This window comes from Musca autumnalis, unplaced genomic scaffold, assembly GCF_047663935.1.
Source record: "Musca autumnalis isolate F117 unplaced genomic scaffold, ASM4766393v1 scaffold_4, whole genome shotgun sequence".
NCBI lineage: Eukaryota > Metazoa > Arthropoda > Insecta > Diptera > Muscidae > Musca > Musca autumnalis.
In genome coordinates this window covers 12,903,632-12,927,941 of record NW_027411977.1, presented here as the reverse complement: position 1 = coordinate 12,927,941, position 24,310 = coordinate 12,903,632, and the positions used below count along the sequence as shown (strand labels likewise).

Sequence of the window (24,310 nt, the reverse complement as noted above, 5' to 3'; positions counted from 1 at the left end):
TTGTGACTACTGGGAACCTCAAATGTTAAATTACATGTAGTTCGGTTAAAAATTGTAGCTAAAATCCTCAAACTACCAAAAACGGGAGGTACCGCTATATGGGGGTGTATAAGTTAGATACTTTGTCCCTCAACTTCCCCTGCTCGATCAATCACGGATGCTGATTAGCGCACTGACATCTCCTCTGCGGATACCGTAGTGTGCGGATCGCCGCTGGGCATCGGTTGTTGTCGGTTTGCTCACTTTGTTACACTTTGCTCTCACAGGAATAACTTGTAAATGTATTAGTATATGACATGCCAGTTTGGGTGCCACCGTGGTGCAATGGTATGCACGCCCGCCTTGCACTTAGAAGGTCGTGGGTTTGATTCCCAAGTCAGGCAACATCAAATTTTCAACAGTGGCAAAATACCCCTCAGTAATGTTGGCGAAATTTCCTGGGTATTTCAGCAATGTAAACTTATCTATAAGTGGTATCTTATGGCACGGCGTTCGGACTAGGCGATAAACTTTAGGTCCCATATCATTGAGCTAATATGAATCGCGGTGCACTCATTGATATCAGGGAAATCTCCCTTGTCTCGCCTGGGTTGTTTGTGGAACAATTATATATTATAGCACTGCGAGTAGATTGGGTGGTAACTAGTTATGTTTACCAGTAGTCAGCAAAATTGTTAGTTATTCCCTAGTTACCCGAACAACTGGGACATATGTATGTATGTAGTTGCGTACATTCGTATTTGCGGTTGTAACTCTTCAAATATTTCACTCAAAAAAATATTTGTTGGTTGCCAGTTTGGTTCATTGCCAACCAAAAACGAAAAAAAAAAAAAAAACAATGTAAAATCAGCAACAAATGTAACAACAAATTCTTATAAAGGCCATGAAAATGTGGTCAAATTATTCCATTTTAACCAATAAATTGAGACAACATTATCCACACTACCAATTTACATACATACACTCACACCGAGTGGACAATGATACCACACAACAGAAAACCACTCTTTACCACCACACCAGAGATGTACTGGTCAATGTAATATGTAGTGGTCACAAATAGTAAAACGCTATGGAACAATGTTAAGTTGTGTTTTTTACGCAATCCATATAACACACAAGTATATTGTAAATGCCAGCTAAATTGCAAAGCGACGACAATTGCAATGAATTTCCAGTAAAATCAAATGGACACAAAACAAAAATAAAGTGAATACAATTACCAACAGGTTTTGTCAGTGATATGGCGAGCATGGGCGTATTATTTGGGCAACTTTATTTGAAAAGAAATGACAACGGTCGTGAGAAAAAATTTTGAACCCAACATGGACTTTATTCAGTGCAAATAAATCTACACATAAAGTCGTGAGTTAGATATCCCTACCAAACAAAATCAAAAAGCAAATAATATCTTTATAACTATAAGATGATGATGCTATTCACCACAAAAAACAAATATGCAATCCAAAATTTAGCACGATTACGAGGTCAATAAATATCCCTATGTCAAATATTTAGGCGTTATCCTAGACTCAAAACAGTCATGGAAACGTAATATGGTACATCGAGCCCATAAAGCATCCGTTGTATACTACACATGTCGCAAAATATCTGGAAGCCCTTGGAGACTTAAACCTAAAGTAATGCTATGGATGTACATCAGATGGATGATACCAAATCAAAGAATGCGGACAGACAGGTATACATACCTAATGGGTTATCGGTGGAAAGAGAGAGAGGAGAAACATATTTTCCGCAAAAGAAAGACAGAAATGGAAAAGCTGGAGGGTGAAAATATAGAAATTAATAGGAATCACAATGAAAATTTTAAAAAAGAATGATCTCTATAGAGCTAATCTGGTAAGAGATACATACATACATTTGGTAAGCTGGCGGTTTTAATTAACGGTCTGAATTATGACTGACTCTCCCATATTTATACTCGCTCGCTGAAGCATAGCCAGTTTTAGGCGCATAGACCGATGAATGTAAACAAGAAATGGGGTTATATCCTGAATAGGACAAAGTGAAGTGAATAGGAACAATTAGATTACTTTCGCGTTAAATTCTTCCTTTTATTGCAGGAGTGGTACATATATCTCAACTGATAATACTCCCTTCAAAACAGCTCATATGGAGCGACATTTTTGTCCTCTCCAAAACATGGACCAATTTACAATTTTCCGAATTGAGCGAAATAAATACAATTTGGCAATACCGACTAGACTTAAACATGGATATTCAGGATTTGGATAGTTAACAACATCGGGATCACCGTTCTATGGAGGCTTTATAAAACGTTGACCTGTACCGATAAATTTCTAGAGGAAAGTTTCTTAACTCAAGCGAAGACAAAATACCGAATCTCAGTTATTCTCGTTGAAAAATGTGGCTAAATCTTTCAAAATACCGAAAAACGGGAGGGACATTTCTATGGGGGCCATGGTACAATCTAGATTATTGTACCATGTATGGGGGCTATATCAAAACGTGGACCTATATAAACATCTTTTCGTAGAAATATTTCTTAGCCTCTGGAAACACAAAATACAAAGGTACAACCGATTCTGTGGTCAAATGGGACTAATACATTCAAAATATCTTAAAGTGACCCGTACTATATATGGGACGTACTATATAGAGTTGATATACTAAAACAAACATTGGTAGAAATGTTTTTTAGCCTCTTACTTACTTAGCTGGCCCATTACAAAACATTTGTTCCATAGACCGAACTAAAAAAAGATCTTCAATCCTCTCTGTTTTTCGCTTCGCTTTTTGGATTACCCCGCCTTTTCATTTCTTCATCCACCTGTATGCTCCATCGAAGCTTAGGCCTCCCGATTCTGCCTGCACCGCCTTGTGGCATGTATTCATACGCCTTTTCAGCGGGTTCATCATCGTTCATTCTTATGATATGGCCTAGCCAACGCAATCGTTGCATCCCTATACGTTCCCAGCAAAATCTTCGATGCCAAGGATGCTATTGAATCATGGGTGCAAGTGATCTGGCATGTCATCTTTATATAATTTTCACTCATGAATTTTATATGAGCATGTCATTTTGACCAATGCTTTGACATGTCATTTTCAACAACCCTTTGGCATGACATTTTCATGTCTTGTTTGGAAAATGGAAAATTCTGTATTGAAATATGATTTTCATGACAAACCAAACTCTTTATTAATTCAAACTAATTCATGAAATAACTAACACGTGCTCTGGGCTGCCTCCTATTCTACCCCAAAGGGTAAGTTAAAATGCAATGCCAAAGGGTCAGTTAAAATGCAGTGCCTAAGGTTCAGTTAAAATGCAATGCCAAAGGGTCAGTTAAAATGCGGTGCAATGGAGTGCCTCTTTCCGGGGTCACTCCCTTGTAAAAATCATGAGTGAAAATGCATAATTTGATGCACTTCCAAATCACTTGTACATATCATTTAACTGCCTCTTTGGAGGCAAACTTTTCGCTGGGAAAATAAAATGCATTTATTACACTGTGCAGCAGCATTTTTGGGGGGTGGAAAATTTCTTTTGAATATGAAAGCCCTTGATGAGTATACTAAGAACCCAAAAGGGAATTTTCGCCATAGGTCAAGTTTCTGAGATATCGCGCCATGAAGTTTTTGATTTTTTCCCTATAATACTTGCTCCAATAGCTCCATATCTCTGTTTGGCGTTGTTATAGCTTCATTTTGAGGTGACATGTCTTCAGTCAAATCGACTGAAAATTATTATTAACGTGTTCATCATTACAATAGCTATTTGTGGTAAATATTTCAGAAGCACCCCAGATGTCTACATAAGCAATAACCAATGGTTATGTGTGCATACCAATAAATACCCAATGACGAATATACAGAAAAACAAAACTTAGTTTATTTCTGAACAAAAACCGATTAAATGTCAAAAAGGACAATGAAAACGGGACAAAATCGATTATTTGTCAAAGAGAACCGTACCTAAAATTTTCTGAGCAACATTTTTGTGGAATATTTGGATGCTGAAAAATCTCATCTTGTGGTACTTTCACTAGGGTTCAAGAAATAAAGGACGAAAAGGACATGAAAGCCATTGAGTTAGAAGAATGAAATGTTCTACAAAAAGATTTGCCAGTCGATTTTACTGCAGACATGTCACCTCAAAATGAAGCTACAACAACGCCAAACATAGATATGGAGCTATTGGAGCAAGTATTATAGAGAAAAAATCAAAAACTTCATGGCGCGATATCTCAGAAACTTGACCTATGGCGAAAATTCCCTTTTGGGTTCTTAGTATACTCATCAAGAGCTTTCATATTCAAAAGAAATTTTCCACCCCCAGACATCGCGTTCCATTTTGTGTCACAGTGTTATTTGTGTAAAACAAAAATATTAATAACTTTATTAAATTAACACAAATTATGAAAATTCTCTATTGAATTCAATCGCAAACATGTGTGTTTCCTCCGCTCTTCATTTAATCCTAGCTTAAGTGCTTTTGCTTCATCTGCTAAATGGGTTTGATATTGTCTTCCCATCACCAGTTAAGATTTCGACATGTACTCCAACAGCACTCCATTGGGAAATTTTCTTCTCGTGAGTTACCGGAAAAATGTTCACAAATTAAATATTATTTAGTTTGTATTAAATGTTTGGAAATGTTAACACGATTATCTCTTTTTGGAAACGTATTCCGCTGCCTGTAGAGATGTACAAACTGATTTATGTACATGTAGGGATCTCTAACAACTGCTAATAAAATGTAGTGAACGGAGTGCCTTTTTCACGACTCTGTTTACACTGCATCCGGATGCTGTTAAATTGTGAGGAATTGGAGTGCCTTTTTCACGACTCCCTTGAACTGCCTTCGGATGTTGTTAAAATGTGACAAATGGATGTGATTCTTTGGATTGCATCCAAATGCGGTTAAAATGTGAGGAATGGAGTGCCTTTTTCACTACTTCTTTTGAGCTGCATAAAAACATGCCGTGAAAGAACTAGTCTGCATTGCACTACTTCCAATTTATTTTGCTGGGTGCTTGCGCAAGTAAACATGCTTCGGAGCCATACATTATCACGGGCAGTATCAGCGTTTTGTATAGTGTTATTTTTGTTTGACGAAATGTGACTTTGTTTTTAAATTGCTTACTTAAACAATAGAAGCGTCTGTTGGCCAATACAATTCTTCTTCTTCATATTTCACAACTGATGTTGTTTGTTGTGTTTATGACAGTGCCGAGGTAGACGAAGTCTTTAACTACCTCAAAATTATAGGTACCAACTTCCACAGTTGGTCCGAGCTCTATGGACGCTTTGCGCGTCGAAACCATCAATTTGGTCTTTTCGCCGTTTACCGCCAAACCCACTTTCGCAGATTCTGCTTCGACCTTCCTAAAGGTATCAGATACTTCCTTTACTGATCGTCCCATTATGTCTAAGTCATCAGCATAAGCAAGTAACATGTGGCTATTTGTGTAAATTGTGCCATTTCTTTTGACATTTACATCTCGTATTACATTTTCCAGCAAAATGTTAAATAGGTCACTCGAAAGGCTGTCTCCTTGTCTGAAACCTCTTTTGGTACTGAACTGTTCGGAGAGGTTCTTTCCAATTTTAACTGAGGACCTAGTATCAGTTAAAGTCATCTTACAAAGCCGGATGAGCTTTGCGGGGATACCAAATTCAGACATTGCATGGAATACCTTTGATCGGAGGGGACTGTCGAAAGCTGCTTTATAATCGACAAAAAGGTGATATGTGTCGATCTGCATCTCTTGGGTCTTCTCCAGAATTTGCCGCAGGGTAAATATCTAGTCAATGGTGGACTTTCTAGATCTAAAGCCGCATTGGTATGGCCAAATTATTTCGTTGACCATGGGCTTTATTCGTTCGCACAGTATGCCTGACACTATCTTGTAGGCGATAGGGAGAAGACTTATGCCCCTATAGTTGGAGCATAAAGTCGTATCACCTTTCTTATGGACGGGACACAGGATGCTCAGGTTCCAATCGTACGCGTTCTTCCTGCCAGATGGAGCTAACTAGCTGATGCATACACCTTATGAGCGCGTCGCCTCCGGTTTTAAATAGCTCGGCTGGTAAGCCATCGGCTCCTGCTGCTTTATTATTCTTCAGCCGGTTGATTGCTGTATTTACCTCATCTTGGCCGGGTGGTATACATTCTATGCCATCTTCTGGGATTGGATCTGTGGTATCAACGTCTTCGCTACTATTGGATACCAGCAGATTGGAAAAATGTTCCTTCCATATCCAGAGCACGCTATCTGTATCTGTTACCAGATTACCTTGCTGGTCTCTACAGGAGGATATGCCTGTACCAAAGCCATCTGTTTGATGTTTCACTCTTTGGTAGAATTTTCGGACTTCATTCTGGCTCCTGTACATCTCGATTTTTTCACCCGCTTTTCCATTTTCCGATTCTCTTCTCTCCTTTTCTCCCGATATCTCTCTCGTGCGCTACGCGTTGATACTGATTGTGAAGTAGCTCTATATGCCGCATTTTTCTCTTCGGTAGCAGCACGACACTCGTGGTGATACCATGAATTCCTTTGTGGAGGTCTCTGCAATCCAAGTATGGATTTTGCGGCTGTTTGCATGGAGTGGGCAATATTTTGCCATCGTGTTGTTATGTTATCGGGTCAAGGAGTGCTCTCATTAAGCAATTGGGCTAGTTGAGTGGAATATGCTGTGGCTATCTGTTGTGTTTGCAGCCTATCGATGTCCAGCTTCCGCATTGTGTCTGTTCGTGCTTTATTTGCAACGTTTAGACGGGTACGTACTTTTGCTGCAACAAGGTAGTAATCCGAATCAATGTTTGCGCCTCGGAACGATCGTACATCCAACACGCTGGATGAATGTCTTCCATCTATTACAACATGATCAATTTGATTACTTGTTCTTTGATCTGGAGACAGCCAAGTGCCCTTATGAATATCGAAATGATTAAATCTGGTACTGCAAACTACCATGTGTTTTGCAGCTGCAAAGTCTATCAGCCTTATACCATTGTCAGATGTTTCACTGTGGAGACTCCTTTTCAATTTTGGCATTAAAATCGCCTAGAATGATTTTAATGTCATGGGCAGGCCAACGTTCATATGTATGTTTCTTCTAAGCGCTCATAAAATATATCTTTGGTCTGTTCGTCCTTTTCTTCAGTGGGAGCATGAGTGAAAATAAAGCTTATGTTGAATAATTTAGCTTTTATTCGAATTGCAGCAAGTCTTTCATTCACTGGGGTGAAGCTGGATACCAGATGTTTTAGTCTACGACTAACTACGAATACGCAACCAAACTCATGTTTTACGTCATGGCAGCTATAATACAGTGCGTCACCTTTAGGTGCTGTTGTGATGCCTTTCCCAATCCATCGTATTTCCTGTATGGCAGTAATATCGGCCTTGTACGTCAATGCGTCAACGGCACCTTATCTATAAAGAGTGCGAACATTCCAGGATTCGCATATCATGGTCCTTAAAGCGTGTGGGGGTTTCGTCAACTTTAGAGGGGTTTCTTTTTCTTTTCTTTCGTTTTTTCATAGTAGGCTGTTTTTCTAGGGGAGGGTTACTAACCCGACGCCCAAACCCAAGGCAGTTCCCCAGGTGACACCACGGGGAGGTCAGTGTCCACTTGAGATGAAAGAGGGACCAAGATAAATCCTGGGCTTTGCTAAATGATCAAACAAAGATGTTGGAGAGAATACAATAAAAACAATAGCAAAATAAATATGGGAAATAGTTACGAAGTGATAATTGCATGTTTGTAGTAAATTCTGTACGGTATTTCCCACATATAAGCACTGCGAAAATGTAAGCAAAACTTTGCATATAAGCGAGAGATTCAAGTATCTAAATTCCATTTATAAGCACAACCAGTGCATATATACGCTTACAGATTCAGCGATACCTGATTGTTCCGAAAGTACCACGGACTCATTCGAAAGAATGACAATGCAGCATCATGAAGTAGGAGGAAGCATAACCCAACAGGCATTGCAAGACGATTTGTTATACATCCCGACAAACAGCAACTGCACGTCACCAGATTTTCTTTGAGGGTATTGAAATTCCAACCCATGTCAGCCAGGAATCTACGAGGCTATATACAATCAAGATGCTCGATTTAAGTTGGCTGTTTTCAAATTAAAAGATAGCTCAAAGGGCTCTAAAATAACACTGTGCAACACTGGAAATGCAAACAACTTCTAATGGGCATTTTCTGAAAGTACATATTGAGACTACAAAAACCTTAATTGGGTTCTGTGTTCTTAGATCGGGTTTAGATTTTATGGCCTCATCTAAACCGACCTAAAATGAGCCTTTTTTCCAGTGATCGGACCTTTATCTCCGAAACTAATAAGAATTTTGCTTTGCAGTCTTCAGCAATATTGGAGCCCTAAAGTAGTAGAACTTATGTGTCAAACAGATGAACTAGGAAAAGCTACATTTAGCGCATCAAACTCGTTAAAATATAGAAAAGTTTACATAATTTCTGAAGTTCTGGTCAGTAGCAACTAAACTGTTGGGGGTTGGAACAAGTAGCTATTATAAAAATTTTCCAAATAATGTGACCATCAATTCTTCAGAACATTCTGAAACTCTAAAATTGTTACTTCACGTTGTTTAGGGGGTATTTCATAACATACCTTTTACAAAACTTATTCCAAACAATGTTCACACAGGCTGCTTATTCTCATGTTGAATGAATTATTGAAATATTTCCCAAATTGTTGTTGAAAAATTTGCTATAAACAAGGTGATAGAGGCATTTTACAACAATATAATGTTCTGAAGAGTTGTGTATTACATTCCAGAGACTATTTTCCCAAAAGGTAACATTAAGAAGATTGGACATTTTGGGAGGTACGCTGCGAAATATACACAAATTATTGAATTTTTAGATATGTTATATAATTTGACGCAATGAATGCAGTTTTTCGTGTTCACTATTCCTCTAAATATTTTCTTCTTGCTCTTATCTACAAGTTTGCTGCAGATGTCAAAAGAAGATTCGTCTTGGTTTCAGAGATACAGCCCCGATTTGTTTTAAAAATTCGATCTTTAACCATGTTTAGATGAGGCCATAAAAACCGAACCCGATCTAAGAAAACAAAACCCAAATATGATTGTTGCCTATTGGTCCTCTACTTTCATAAAATTCTGGACAGAAGTTGTTTGCACGCGATTAGCTCAAAAATGTTGCACAGTGTAAGCGTGAATACTAGGGTTATGACTTTTTTTTAAATTTTTTCTCAAAACTGATTTCCTGTAGTGAGAATTAATGAACTTTTGCCTATTAATGCATAAAGTAATGTTAAATCCATTTTATTATAAAAAAGGTTCCGCACAAAACACTTTCAATTTTTTTTTAAAATTCTAGAAATGAAAAATTTTTTTTTTTCAAAATATTGTTTCCTATTTCACGAATGAATGACCTTTTGCCTATTAATCACTAAAATAAGGTTGTAAAAGGTCCCGCACAAAACCACTTTTAATTGCTATAATATATGAAATTAAGCTTAATGGGAACTTTATGGAAGTTTTAGAAAGATTCCAAACATGTGTAATGCACTCTGGTACCATATAGGCATTCTACCACTTAATGCCTGAAACCGAAAGTCCCATATTAATCTTGTAATATTCCATGTCTCATAACCACCAACTAGTCAATTTATAACAAGTTCTCTGCTCCCAATAGGCTCAACCCATTACCAAAGTAATTTTAAAAATTTCATTAATTTATTTATGTTTATTCTACTAAATCAACAACAAACTCCCTCTGCGTTAAATATAGACTAGCTCTGTATTCGTCACATAGCTATCAAACATTATTACATTACACATTTTCATGACATGAAAAAAGGTGGCCTATGTTTACAGTTATTTCAATAATTACAAAACCACAAATTTACTAAAGTATCAACCAACCAACCAACCAGTCAAACGAACAACTGACTGACCAATAACAACTTCCAACCACTAACCATTGGACTTTCCAACGACAACAACACCATCAATACTACAACACTATACCAACTATCCACATAGTTGTAAGCGGCAAGCAGTTACAGCGACCATTATTGTAAATCAAAGGATAAAGAGAAAATATAATAACAATGCCACAAAAACAAATCCTGTACAAAACCACAAGCAAACACAAACTGAATTTGTGAAAAACTTTATTACAACCGTTGATGAGGTAGGTGATGGTGTGGGTGGGGGGACAATTGGGACAATTTTCCCAACAACAGTAGTATGTTGATGATATTGATTTTGGAATTTTGATTTGCCATTTAAGGTACATAAGTGTCGGTTTTTGACAAAGCTTTTATTAATTCAACTCAGATAAAGGTGTTACAAATCATTTCTAAGGGATTCTAACTCCACAATGATTTCATGTACAATATGCTGTGAAAACCGCGGCTATAAAAAGTAAAAAATATGAGTCGACTTTGCCGAGAGAGATATACCTTCAGACTGTGTGAATTGAAACTTCTTCTATGGACAGATCGAAAACCGGCTACCCCACCAAAATTTCCGAGAAAAATATATATTTGGATTAAAGTTCAAAGGTGTTGCCGAGGGAATACCAGAAGTTATGGACCGCCTTGTCCATTGTGCAAATGGATCTTATTTTAGAAGTCATTCCTTTCGATAAATATCGCGCCAACCTAATATTTAGAGACTATATAATTTAGAGCTTTTGGACCATTATATCAGGAAGCATTGACTTGCCACTGAAAACCATAAACGGTTAAACGTTTCCAAAGGATCCTCGAACAGACTTAACTTAAACTGGCCTCAAACAAAAATTTTGAACTTTTGTGAGGGAGATACCTTAAGGAGTGAATCGATATGGCGCATTTTCGAACTTAAACTAAGTTTGGACAAAATATTGCGAGATCCAACGTTATTACCAAATCTGTTGATCCGTTCAAGAAAAATTGGGCGTACCATTTTAGCGAAATTTTTTAAACTTTTGGGGGGGAGGTACCGGAAATAGTGAACCGATAACCACCGTCTTCGAACTTTATCTTAGATTCACTGAAATATTATGATTAGCAAAGTTTAGACCAACTCCATATCCGGTTCGAAAGTTGTCTGTTGGCTGGGGCAGCCACTGCACATGGAGCCGTAGGGGATTTCTACATCTACATAATAGGCGCCCCGAGTACAATCCCTTACAAAAAAAGCTTAAGGTTGGGCCGGGTCGAACTTTTTATACCCTCCACCATAAAATATTCTAAACTAAAACGTAATAAATATTTTTTACCCTGTCGTTTATTTAAGGCGGAGATATTCTGTGACCACTGATACCTAAATAAGGTAAAAAATTAATATAAAAATGTCTTCAATCGGTTGGCAACCTTATATGCGGGTAAATCAAAGTGTGGACCTATGTTGATAATTGTTGGTGGAGAAGTTTTGTGACCACTAGAAACCTCAAATGTCGAATTGCAGACACTTTGGTCAAAAATTTTAGCTGAAATCCTCAAAATAGGTAAATCGGGAGGTACCGTTATATGGGGCCTTTACCAAACCATGGATCTATGTTGACAGTTTTTGGTGGAGATGTTTTGTTATCACTAGGAACCTCGACTGGCAAATTACAGGTAGTTCGGTCACAAAATGCAGCTAAAATCCTCAACATACCGCAAATCGGGAGGTACCTTTATTTGGGGCTATACCAAAACATGGACCTATGTTGACAGTTTTTTTTTTTTTGAGATTTTTTATGACCACTGGGAACCTCAAATGCCGAATTACAAATAGTTCGGTTAAAATTTTTTACTAAAATCCTCAAAATACCGCAAATCGGGAGGTACTGTTATATGGGGGCTATACCAAAACATGGACCTATGTTGACAGTTTTTGGTGGAGTTGTTTTTTTATCACTAGGAACCTCGACTGTCAAATTACAGGTAGTTCGATCATAGCATGTAGTTACAATCCTCAAAATACCGGAAATCGGGAGGGTTATATGGGGGCGGTACCAAAACGTGGACCTATGTTGACGGTTTTTAGTCGAGATATTTTGTGACCACTGGGAACCCCAAACGTGAAATTACAAGTAGTTTGGTCAACAAATGTAGCTAAAAATCCCCAACATATCGAAAATCGGGAGGTACCGTTATATGGGGGTTATACCAAAACGTGGGCCAATATAGCCCATCTTCGAACTCGGTCTGCTTATGGAAAAAAGCCACTCGGGTGCAAAAATATAGCGCTCTAGCTCAATTATTGCGAACACTAGAGTGACAACAGACGGACAGACGGACATGGCTAGATCGTCTTAGAATTTTATACGGATCAAGAATATATACTTTATATTATCGCAAATGATTAGTTCGATGTGTTACAAACTGAAAAACAAACATATAAAATATATATAAAAATCAAAGCAATTCGAGAGGAGGTCATTCTTTTCCGAAATTTTGTGTGGGAAGTACCCGATATAGTGCACATTCGAACCTGACCTATGTATGTCTGGTAGAAATACTACGATGTACATTTTTAGCAACAAATTTTGAACTTTTGTGGTTGGGCCGATATAGCTAAGTTTGATAACGAAGGAAAGTTTTATTTGGGACCGAATCCAGCCAGACAAACAGACGGATGGACATGACTAAATCGACTACAAATTTTCTGAAACATACGTGGGTCTATTTTGGTCTGTACCTCCCGATTTTCGATATTTTCAAAGATTTAGCATTTTTACCATCCTGAAAAGGCAGAAACTTCGTATGTAGTCTTGGTTAGGAGTACACAATTTTCACCAAGAAATGTGTCGCTACAGGTCTACGTTTTAATATAGCCCTCATAGGATGGAACCTTCCTATTTTCGATATCTTCAAGATTTTGTTAGCCACATTGTAACACCGAAATGGCTAAAATTTCGTATCTGTCAAATTTTCGACAAATTTGGATTTGTCAATGAAATAAATATTTTTGATGCAAATGCCAAAAACTGATTGCTGCAAACTTCTAAAACGACAATGCTATTTGACATCTATTTATAGGACTTTTAGGTCCACCACTCCTATTATTATTTTTGAATCCTACCCATACCACTGTTTCAAAAAAAACTCTTAAAATAGTGTCGCTAACAACAGTTGCAAATCCTCAAATTGTTTCAAAAAACTTTTATTCAGACATTTGATTTTTATCTTTGTGTTCTTCTTCTTTTTCATTCCATTACAGTTCCTTTGGATATTAAACCATGTCAGGCAGCAACAATCACACAACATCAGCTATTGCTACAAGCAAATGGCCAGCATACCCATTCACAACAACAGCAAATGAATCAGTCTCAAAATCCTCAGCACAACAACTCTTTAATGTCCATGAACGGAAATGAAAGAATGTTAACAACAACAGTAACAGCAAATACTTCCGCCTCACCAGCAAATTCTGCAGCCACAACTGGAAATGCCTCGTCACAACAACAACAGCAACACCAACAGCAGCATCAGCACAATAGTCATCATCAACGCCATCAACAATGTGCCTCCTCCACCATTTCCTCTTCTGGTGGAGCTGTTGTGACACAACTACAAAATGGTGGCGGTCACAACGTCAGCCAGGAAACACTTAATGACAATATGACAAATAGTAACAACAACAACAGTAACAATCAAAGTGGCAACAATACAACAAGTGGCACAACAACAAACACTGAACAAGAGACAATGACTTCGTGTACAACGCTTGTCAACGGAAGTTGTAACAACCACAATGGCAATTCACGAACGACGACGGACAACAAATCTGCAACAAATCCCTGTGGACCAGGACCACCAATACACCAGCATCTACAGTTATCCTTGCAACAGCAGCACCAACAAGCCTTAAACATTCTCCAGTGCTCAGCCAACCGTTTAACATTAACCGAATGCAATTTGAACAGCCTCAACAGCAATGCCAACAACAATTGTCCCAGCAATCACAACAACATTGAAACAGCTCTCGCTCTACAACAGCACTTGTTACAGCATCACCAGCAACTGAACAATTGTGGCCCCCTGAATCATCCCTGCTCGTCTGCCTCTTCCTCCGCCACAGCTATGAACATTATTGATGCTCTGTGTCCGGCTGTATCCATACCCCTGCTTTCGTCAAATACCTCCTCCGCCACCGCATCATGCTCCACGCCGAATTCCAATTCGTTGTCGCCTCTGGCCTGCGGCTATTGTTGCCAACCAATTTGTGATCGTTACATAATGCGTGTCGTCGACACTTCATTCCACGAAAGCTGCCTTAAATGTGCAACATGCTCATTGCATTTGGTGCATTCCTGCTACAGTCGCGAGGGCAAACTCTATTGTCGCATCGACTATGAAAGGTATGTATGAACGAATGAAGAATGTACGAATTTGTAAGAGTTGAATGTATGAATGTTTGTCTCTAGGTAAATTCACTCACACACACACACACACACACAAAGACCTGCACCTAGTCAAATTAATGTCCTTTGCAAATTGTTTAAGAGGTATCTAGGATACATTGAACTTGAATTCCATTGTGCAGGGATTCTTTGGAAATTTTCGAGAATTGTCAAATGTTAGTGACACACATACATGAGGTTTTTCATATGATATTTAAACAATGGAATAAGAGGTCAAAGTTTAAACTGATTACTATCTATTGATAAATTCAATTCGTTTGAAATTCAGTTTCAAAGCCTTTTTGAGCATAGCCTGTGACCCTACAAATAACTTCGGAGAATTTTGTAACAAATGTATGTTCAGCAAATGAGCGCAATATGTATTTTTGGGATGTATACATATACATACGAGGACAGTTCGGAAACTTCTTAGCCTAGCACAAAAATCGCGGTATAAACAGAAAAAAGTTAAGTGTTTTGGAAACTTCCATCTCTGTTATGAACACATGTTAAATTTTGTTTCGATCTGGCAACTCCTTCATATAGAAACAGGTGTTCAAAAAAGACGCATCCGCAATTTTTTTTTTACAATGGAAAAATTAGAAATGCGTGCTGTCATTAAATATTTACATAAAAATGGTTTATCGGGACAAGAAATTCATAATGATATGGTGAATGTGTTAGGTGAAAGTGCTCCTTCATATGCAACAGTAAAAAATTAGGTTGCTGAATTTAAACGTGGTCGTACAAGCATTGAAGATGAACCACGTAGTGGACGTCCAAAAACAGCAACAACAACAGAAATTGTAGCCAAAGTGCATGATATGGTATTAAATGATCGACGAATAAAAGTGCGTGAAATTGCTAATATCATGGGCATCGCAAATGATCGGGTCCATTTAATTTTGCATGAAGAACTACAGATGAAAAAGCTTTCTGCAAGATGGGTGCCGCATTTGTTAACCGTCGATCAAAAACGCATAAGAATGAACATTTCTCAAGCTTGTTTGGATCGTTTTAAGCGAAATAAAATGGATTTTAAACGTCGTTTCATAACTGTTGATGAGACATGGATCCACCACTATACTCCAGAGACAAAAGAACAATCCAAACAATGGACTGAAGCTGGAGGAAGTGCCCCAAAGAAGGCAAAACAATTCAATCGGCTGGTAAGGTTATGGCAACTGTTTTTTGGGACTTCAAAGGTATTTTATTGATTGACTATCTGCAAAAGGGTAGAACAATAAATTCAGAGTACTATCGCAACCTTTTGGATCAATTAAATGTACACATTCGAGAAAAACGTCCTGGCTTACAACACAAAAAAATAATTTTTCATCAAGACAACGCACCAGCGCACACTAGCGTTTTAACAATGGCTAAAATCAACGAATTAAAGTGCGAGTTGCTTGACCACCCACCTTATTCTCCTGATTTAGCTCCCAGTGACTTTTACTTGTTCCCAAATCTAAAAAAATTCCTTGCTGGCAAGCGTTTTACCTCAAATGAAGATGCAATTACAGTTGTAAACCACTATTTTGAAGACCTTGAGGAAAACTATTTTAATCAAGGGATAGAATTGCTAGAAAAGCGTTGGACTAAGTGTATTGAAGTTTCAGGAGATTATATTGAAAAATAAAAATATTTTTGAAAAACTAACTATTCTCTTTCATTGATAGGCTAAGAAGTTTCCGAACCGCCCTCGTACATTTTGAAATGATAACTCCCCGTCAATTTTGTCTTTCTACCGTTTCAATTTAAAGAAGAAAGTGAGAAAATTCACGGGGAATTTATGTTCAGAATAACACCGGTAGTATAATTCTATAACTGTTAGCTACGTACATACATGAAACTGAATTAATTCAGAGAAAACACAATAGGGGGTACAGACGAGTGCTGGAAATGTATGAACATACATATAAATTGTTTTTTTTATTGTTGTCTTTTGACTAATTTAATTAATAGAGCGAGTTGTTTTGAAAAATTATGTCTAGGGAAACCCCAAAACATCCAAACAATATGCTATAATCGTTTTGCTGTTAGTTCTTCAACTCATCAGGTATATCAGATGGCAAAGGCAGATGTTTATATTTAAACGAACATTGGTAATTATATGTCAATGTGAAGTCAAGTCAACCTAGTGCCTATCAAGTCAAGCAAAGCTTCAACACAGGCCAGAAATTGTATCTAAAAATGTCTTCAATCGGGCGGTGCCTTTATATGAGGGCTATATCGAAGAGAGTGAACAATTGCGGAAATTGTCTTCAAGTGGACTGTAGAATTTTAAGCGGTGTCTGTGGTGGCAATTTCCCAATCGTTAAGCGGTTATTTTTTTTGGAAAGTTAAAAAGGCAGCAATGTCTTCAGATTTAGAAATAAATTTGATGTTGCGGTTTATTAAAAAAAAGGTTCTGACTACATTGGCTTTCTTACAATAATTAAATTCTTTCTTGTGTTGGACATTTTTTCATAACATTAAAAAAGGGGAATGTTTGTAAAATAGAAAGGAAATGTCAGCCTTTATTCCAGTGAGTTAAAGCTCAGTTGGATGTAAAGTTGACATGTTATTAAAAGGTTGTTTATGTTAAATTTCAGTTAATTCGGTATGTTAAATTTATGGTCTGTTTCACTAAGACGATTCGAATACAAATTCGTTCGAACTACTACAAAACTTCTGTTTTTTGAAAAATATTTGAATTGTTTTTATTTTCAATCAAACAAACATTTCCTACAACAACAGAAGTTTGGCAGTAATTCGAACGAATTTGTATTCGAATCGTCTTAGAGAAACAGGTCATTAAATTCAAATTTATAAAGTAGTAATTCAATTGCTTATGTTTTGTTTGTTGAACAGGGTTCAACAGAGAGGACCCGACCAGATAATAACTCCGATTAAAGTCATATGGGCTATTAACAGTTTTTCTCTGCACAAATCTCCTGGGACAGATGTTATTATACGAAAACAAGTGAGTCCAGGCTATAATTAGGACAGGGCCGACTATGTGATACCCTACACCACTACCCCCGTACATAAGCTTTTGACTGGTAAAATTCAAAATATTAAAATTGGGATAGCTTATCGCCTTTTGCAATGACTCTGATTTTTTAGCGCCAATGCCACATTTTGTATTAATTTAAAGCTCAGAATGTCTTCATTAATGCAGGTCAATTTTGTTGAAACGCATTCAAATACATCATCAGTACAACTCAAATACAAAAATTAAAAAGTGGGATGTACGCCAACCTATCTCGCATTCACAGGCTTTGTCGTTGGAATACCTCTAGTAGAAGCGGAGATATCCGCATAAGAATTAAACTTTGATTTTTTCCACATACGTTTTTTTTTGCGCATTCCGGCCTCTGAATATTAATCAACCATCACCAAGCTCAATGTGCTTCTTCCTCTGTGGTACCACCATCCATGACGATCCGATCAAAATTGTGACCTGTAGCTGGATTACAAAAAAATAAAAATGGGATGCTTTACTAACTATTCCGATTTCTCCGTTCTTTGCCCACCTACGCCAATCTTTGCATCAACGTAAAGGTTATCTTTTCTTCCTCCATTGACAGGCTTTGCCGTTGGAATACCCCTGCTAAAAGCCGAGATATTCGCAAAAAGAATAAAACTTTGAATTTTCTAGACGGACGGGTGTACGGACGGACACATATAGCCAGATCGACTCAGTTCGTCGATACATTAATTTTGCTTATCTTCGAACCTAAACTAAGTTTGGAGAAAATATTATGGAGTCCAAATTTTGGCCCGAATCGGCAGATCCGGTCGAGAGTTACTTTGCGCTCCTACCACTGCACTCGACACCATAGATGTTTTTTTTTTTTTGCAACTGCTTTAAGCGCTCGAAAGACTCAATGACGTGCATATTCGAGAAAATAAGCGAAGGGTTCGATCTATTCCCAGCAAAATTTGAAGGAAGGGGTTCCATGCGATGAGGTGATTTCATGGCATCTTTGGCATTGGTTCAAACGAAATCTTGAAAGATCCAATCTTTTCATTAGCATTTGAACCAATGCAAAGGTGAAAGATCGGATCTTTTCATCAGCATTTGAACCTATGAAAAGGAAGTCGTGAAAGATTCGATCTTCTCATCAGCATTTGACCCCATTCCATCGATCCAATAGAGATGAATTTTGTGTTTTTATTTATACACACTTTTCTAAATATATAAGACTAATTATTTACAATTCGTAGACTCGAAATCAAAACCAACGTTGTTAAAACTCTCGTCGTAATGATAATGTCATTGCGAAGGTTTGGTGAAAATGACATGCCAAAGCATTGGTGAAAATGACATGCCAAAGCATTGGTGAAAATGACATGTCAAAGCATTGGTGTAAATGACATGCTTTGGATCCAAAAATGAATAGCATCTTTTGGGATCCACGCTAATATAAAATTCATCGATGAAGATGCTAAAAAGATGACATGCCAGATCACTTTCACCCATGATTGAATGGCATCTTAGGCATCGAACATTTTGCTGGGTTGTAAATTCCTTAGTGCACAGACAACACACGTCAGTCGTTAGTACTGTAACAATAGAACAATCGTTATATATCTTCGGCGTGGTACGATTCATCAGTACATGGATAACTACTATGCTCTACAGTAGGGGCATTAAAAAAGCATGCTGTCAAAGCACGTAAATCTAGGAATTCATCAGGGAATGGTGATTTTACCACTGCTTAGGCATATTGGCATTAAGGAAATCCTAAGCAAACTTAACCACATGTGGACGATGTGGTAATACTCGTCTCTAGTTTGTCTTCGTCCGGTGTAGCACCTCCTTTGTTCCTGTCTGCACAAATGTAACGAAGATTAAAAGCTCTAGGAGATCGTTCCTACACGATCTCGCTGAGACAACCGAAGTAGGTTTGGGAAAACTTTGGAGATTTCTCAATGCATCAGGCTGGATATTATTGTCAACATATTATAACGGAATACAAAATTCTTACCCGAGTGGAAATTATTTTCCTTCATATGTTATGTCTTCCAGTTCAGAGCATTGATATTGGCTTAGAATGCTACTCGTAAGACTTCGACAACATTGTCTGTTGATTAGCGAGGACCTAGGTTCAAATCGCAGCCGGGATCAAGCTGAATGTTTTTACTAACTGAAAAAATTTAGCAATTTCTAACCAAAGTGGGTGTTACATTGTATTTTGGATTATTAATGGAATGCGGAATGTAATCAATATAGGTTCCTGTGTTAGTATATAACCTATATGACGGTACCTTCCGATTTAACGTATTTTGAAGAATTACTGTAATTTCGATTTTTTTTATATTAGATGAGCTATATCGGCTCACTTTTTTTTAAAAGCCCCATATAACCGTACCAACCGATTTCAGGTATGTAGAAGTTTTTTAAACGTTTTGTCACCGAATTAGATATAATTTGGCATTTAAAGTGATCCCTAAACCTTATCCACCAAAAATTGTGGACATACGTTTTGGAATAGCTCCAATATAACGGCACAGCCCGATTTCACATATTTTGAAGATTATATCGACATTTTAGACCCAAATTTGACGTAATTGGCATTTAGTGCTCCTTGTGATCCATTTGGCATTTAGGGTTCGAATGTCTCACGAGACTTCTCCACCAAATCCCCATATAAATGTACCGCACGTATTTTAAATTTTTTGTCGCAATTTTAGGCCCAAATTGGAAGTTATTTGACATTTAAATTCGATTCCAGGTATTTTGAAATTATAATCTACTGCGTCTGACTGGATTAGCTATAGTTTGGCATTTAGGTTTGAAAGTGGTCAAAAAACTTCTCCACCAAAAATTGCGGAAATAAGTCCCTGATTTGTAACCGAACCGTCTGATTTCAAGTATTTTGAGGTTTGAGGTTTTCTGAACTAATTAGAAAACTTCTCCACAAAAATTGTACACATAAACCGACGTTTTGGAATAGCCGCCACTTAACCGCACCTCCTGATTTCAGAAATTTTTAGCTACATTGTCTGTCTGAATTAGTTATAATTTGACATTTAGATTTCCTAGAGGTCTCCAAATTTAGATAAAAAAATAAAAATTGTGAAACAACATCGATTTCTACCTCACAGTGAAATGTATCCACACTAAAAGCTTTATTAAACAAAAATGATTTCTTAGGAGTTTTCATTCTTGGCATGATATCCTTTGTTATACTTTACAGCTTTGATCCTTTTTGGCATAGATTTAACTAAATTTTTGGTGCACGAAATCAATTTTTTTTCTAATTTTTCTTACAAGGCATTATTCAGGGTTCCTTTAATTGAGATGTTATGACTTCTTATATTTATCTCCAAAATTGTCTATAGGATTCAAATCTGGGGATTGGGGAGATGTTTGAATTTTTGGACAACTGTATAGCACCAATTTTCGAACAATGTGTTATTTGTGCTTAGGGTTATTGTCTTGATAAAATTTAAATGTTGTCCCCAAAACCATTTTTTCAGCGCAACGTTTCAAATTATCCATCAGAATGTTGAAATAACACCTATTATCCATAATTCCTTCAGTAAAGGCAAGATTCCCTACACCGGAATCACTCATACAACCCCATACCATAACAGACCCTCCTTCGTATTTTACGGTTGGAATTGTTTGTTTAGGATCCAAGGCCGGCAAATACGGCCCTTTCCTCTTGAAAGGGCCTATAGGAGTTCCCTTTTCTCTGGAAAGGGTCTACAGAAGCACACTTTCCTTTGGAAAGGGTCTATAGAAGTACCATTTCCTCTGGAAGAGTCTATAGAAGCACACTTTCCTCTGGAAGAGTCTATAGAAGCACCCTTTCCTCTGGAAAGGCTCTATAGAAACACCATTTCCTCTGGAAAGGGTCCATAAAAGCACCGTTTCCTCTGAAAAGAGTACATAGAAGCACGCTTTACATGGCCATCCGACCCAAACAGATTAAATTTTCTTTTATCAACAAAAGTTATAGTCTTCCAAAACTCAAAATCCTTTTTCAGAAAACTTCCCCACCAAAAATTATGGACAAAGGTACTTTCGTAACATAAATAAAGCTAATTCGCTATTAACCCCTTACGTCTACTTTGACTGGGCTATAAGAGTACGATTTGTCGGTTTATTCTTTTTTTTGAAGATATATTTGCTTAATCCAGTCGAATTTGAACAGAGTACGTGTGCTAATGTAAACAGCCTTTTGTCGGGTTATCCTCCTTTATGAGGATCCTGTCAAATTTGAACAGACCCAGTGTCTAATTAAATTATATTATATTAAATTATATTACTCTGCGTTGTAAAAAAATCCGAACCGTTCCTAAAACGTACCTAACGGTGCAGCGGTTATTATTGGAGTAGTCCGTTACATGTTTCATTTTAAAACAGAATATGTTGGTTTTAGCTCAGTCTTTAACAATAACGTAGGTGACAAACGATGTTTCGAAAGTTTCCAGGGTACATTTTAAGAAACTTGTGGTGTAGGTATCGCAGTTGTCCTAATTATACCGCTGACAGATCCAATCAACGCAGTCTGCAGGAACAAAATCGACAATCTTTTATAAATTAAAAAAAAAATTCTTCTCAATGAAGTCGATTTTATAGTCTGAAACTTCCAAACAACTAACCTAAATTGTGTTATTGACGGCGGGTTTTGAATCGACAGTTGTTCTGTGTGTTTTTAGGGACTATACATGAACTTTATTTATGTATTTATTTTTTTTAGCATAAGGAAATATATCCAACCCACATCTTATAACGAGAATTACCTCCTAAATATTTTATTTATTAATCTGACTAATCTCAATTTAAATTCATTTATTTTGCTTTGCATAGACTTTTTCTGCGTAATCGTTGCCTTGGATGCGGTCATAAAATTGCCGCCGATGAACTGGTGATGAGGACACTCGAAAATGTTTTTCATCTCAAGTGCTTTGCCTGTGTGGTATGCGGTGTCATACTCAAGAAGGGTGAGCAGTATGTCGTGAAACAAGGCCAATTGTTTTGTCGTTTCGACTATGAAAAAGAAGTGGAAATGCTACAAGGATACGGTGAGTAACAGCGCCAATAAAAGCCGCAACAATAAATAAAAATGTTAAACGTTCAGAAAAAAAATCAGCATTCACTTAAGGAATGCGTTATGGAAAGTATTTTATTTGCTTTGGCTGTTGTTGTTGTAGTCGCTGCTCTTCTATATATCTTGTAGAAAATCTCAAATAAATATTTTGCATTTTTTTCTTTGCTACGGGAAAACAGATTTCTATGGAGATGATTTGTTTGCACCAAAGCTAGATGGTCGGCGTGGTCCCAAGCGACCACGCACCATACTCAATACACAACAGCGAAGAGCCTTTAAGGATTCATTTGAAGTATCACCCAAACCCTGCCGTAAAGTTCGCGAGAATCTTGCCAAGGAGACAGGTTTAAGTTTAAGGATTGTACAGGTAACCCACAGCATTTGGAGAATTTAATAAAAATTGATATTAATCCTCTTATTTTAATTTCATTACATTGCAGGTATGGTTTCAAAATCAACGAGCCAAAGTAAAGAAAATACAAAAGAAAGCCAAACTTGATGGTAGTCATGCAAAGGGCAACAGTGACTCTCCAGATTCCCAAGAGTCGGACAATAGTAATATGACCAAAATCAAAGATGAAGCACACAGCGATACAGAGTCTCTTATGGATTCGCCGTATGGTACAACAGCATCCACGGAGGCTATCAACAAGCTGAGAAATTGTATTAAAGATGAAAATGATGGCACACCCTTCAGTTGTATAGAAACCAATAAAGGTAACGAGAGAACAATTTTTTCGGGGAATTTCTTAAATTTTATTAATACAAATTTTCTTTACAGAAAATTGTAATAAAACCAATGAACCCATACTCAACACAATACTGGGTTTAAGCTATTCAACATTCCAACAATTAATGGGGCCTTTTACACAAACGTCGATGATTAATCCCATCGATCGTTTGTACAGCATGCAAAATTCCTATTTTCGTCCGGATGAATTGGGCTACAGTGATGCTAGTGGCGGTGGTGGAGCAGGAGGAGGAGGAGGTCTGGGAGGTAGTGGCAGTAATGGTAACCCAGTTGCTGGTGGTCCCAGCATGGCTATGAGTAGTTTAGGTCAAAAAGATATTAGCGATTAAAAAATAAACTATTTTTATTACTAGGATTTTAAGTATTTTTTAAAAGCTATCTTAATTGAGAGATCGATGTATGGAACAAATCAAAATTAGAGTTTATAAAAAAAACAACAAATAATTTTATGTTTGAGATAAATTTAAATGTTGAAAATTTAGAAAATATGAAACAAATGAAAATAAAAGATAATAAATATTCATATAAAGACAAATTTTCGTGTTCGATATTTAAAAAATATGTTCTCTGCTATGCAGAGAAATCGCGTTTTTATTACAGAATAATAGTACAAGTCAAAATACGTCGTATCAAACAAAGAAAATGGTATTATGGCCCGTTTTTCTATATGTTTTGCCCCTATCGGAAAAGGTCGTAAGTCCAAAAAATTTGGAAATTTGAATACGAAAAGGTCGTAAGTCCACAGGAAAAGTTATATTTTTAAAGAAAACCACAGAAAATGTTCTTAAAATATAATGATAAACGTCATCCATGGTTGGGGTACATTGCAAAGAAGCAGCCTACAAATTTGTACGATAATCGGACGATATTTGATGGAGCCACCGAACTTTTGCATAAAAATCTGATAATTTCTACTTAATAATTTAGTTATTAATTTTGCAACGAAAATGTTTTAGAGATACCCTGCGAAATTTATGCAAATTACGGTATTTTTAGATAAATTATAAATTTTGAGGCAATAAATGAGGTTATTCGTCTCAGCTGGATTTGAGCACACAAACCAATAAACGCACTACAGACTAGCCACCCATATGAACAGTAAGGGTAATTAATTTTACTAACA

The 24,310-nt window shown here is 37.1% G+C and overlaps 1 protein-coding gene across 1 annotated transcript in view; it reads left to right on the top strand.

The window, feature by feature from the left end:
• Positions 1–23,722, top strand: part of LOC141401717 (uncharacterized) — a 47,970-nt gene extending 24,248 nt beyond the window's left edge. Inside the window, exons 2-6 of the mRNA XM_073982100.1 lie at positions 13,203–14,343; positions 22,196–22,410; positions 22,616–22,803; positions 22,877–23,153; positions 23,218–23,722. Coding sequence (XP_073838201.1) covers positions 13,203–14,343; positions 22,196–22,410; positions 22,616–22,803; positions 22,877–23,153; positions 23,218–23,516 — 2,120 coding nt within the window. The 3' untranslated portion in view covers positions 23,517–23,722. The remainder of the gene's footprint in view (positions 1–13,202; positions 14,344–22,195; positions 22,411–22,615; positions 22,804–22,876; positions 23,154–23,217) is intronic.
• Positions 23,723–24,310: the final 588 nt, after the last annotated feature.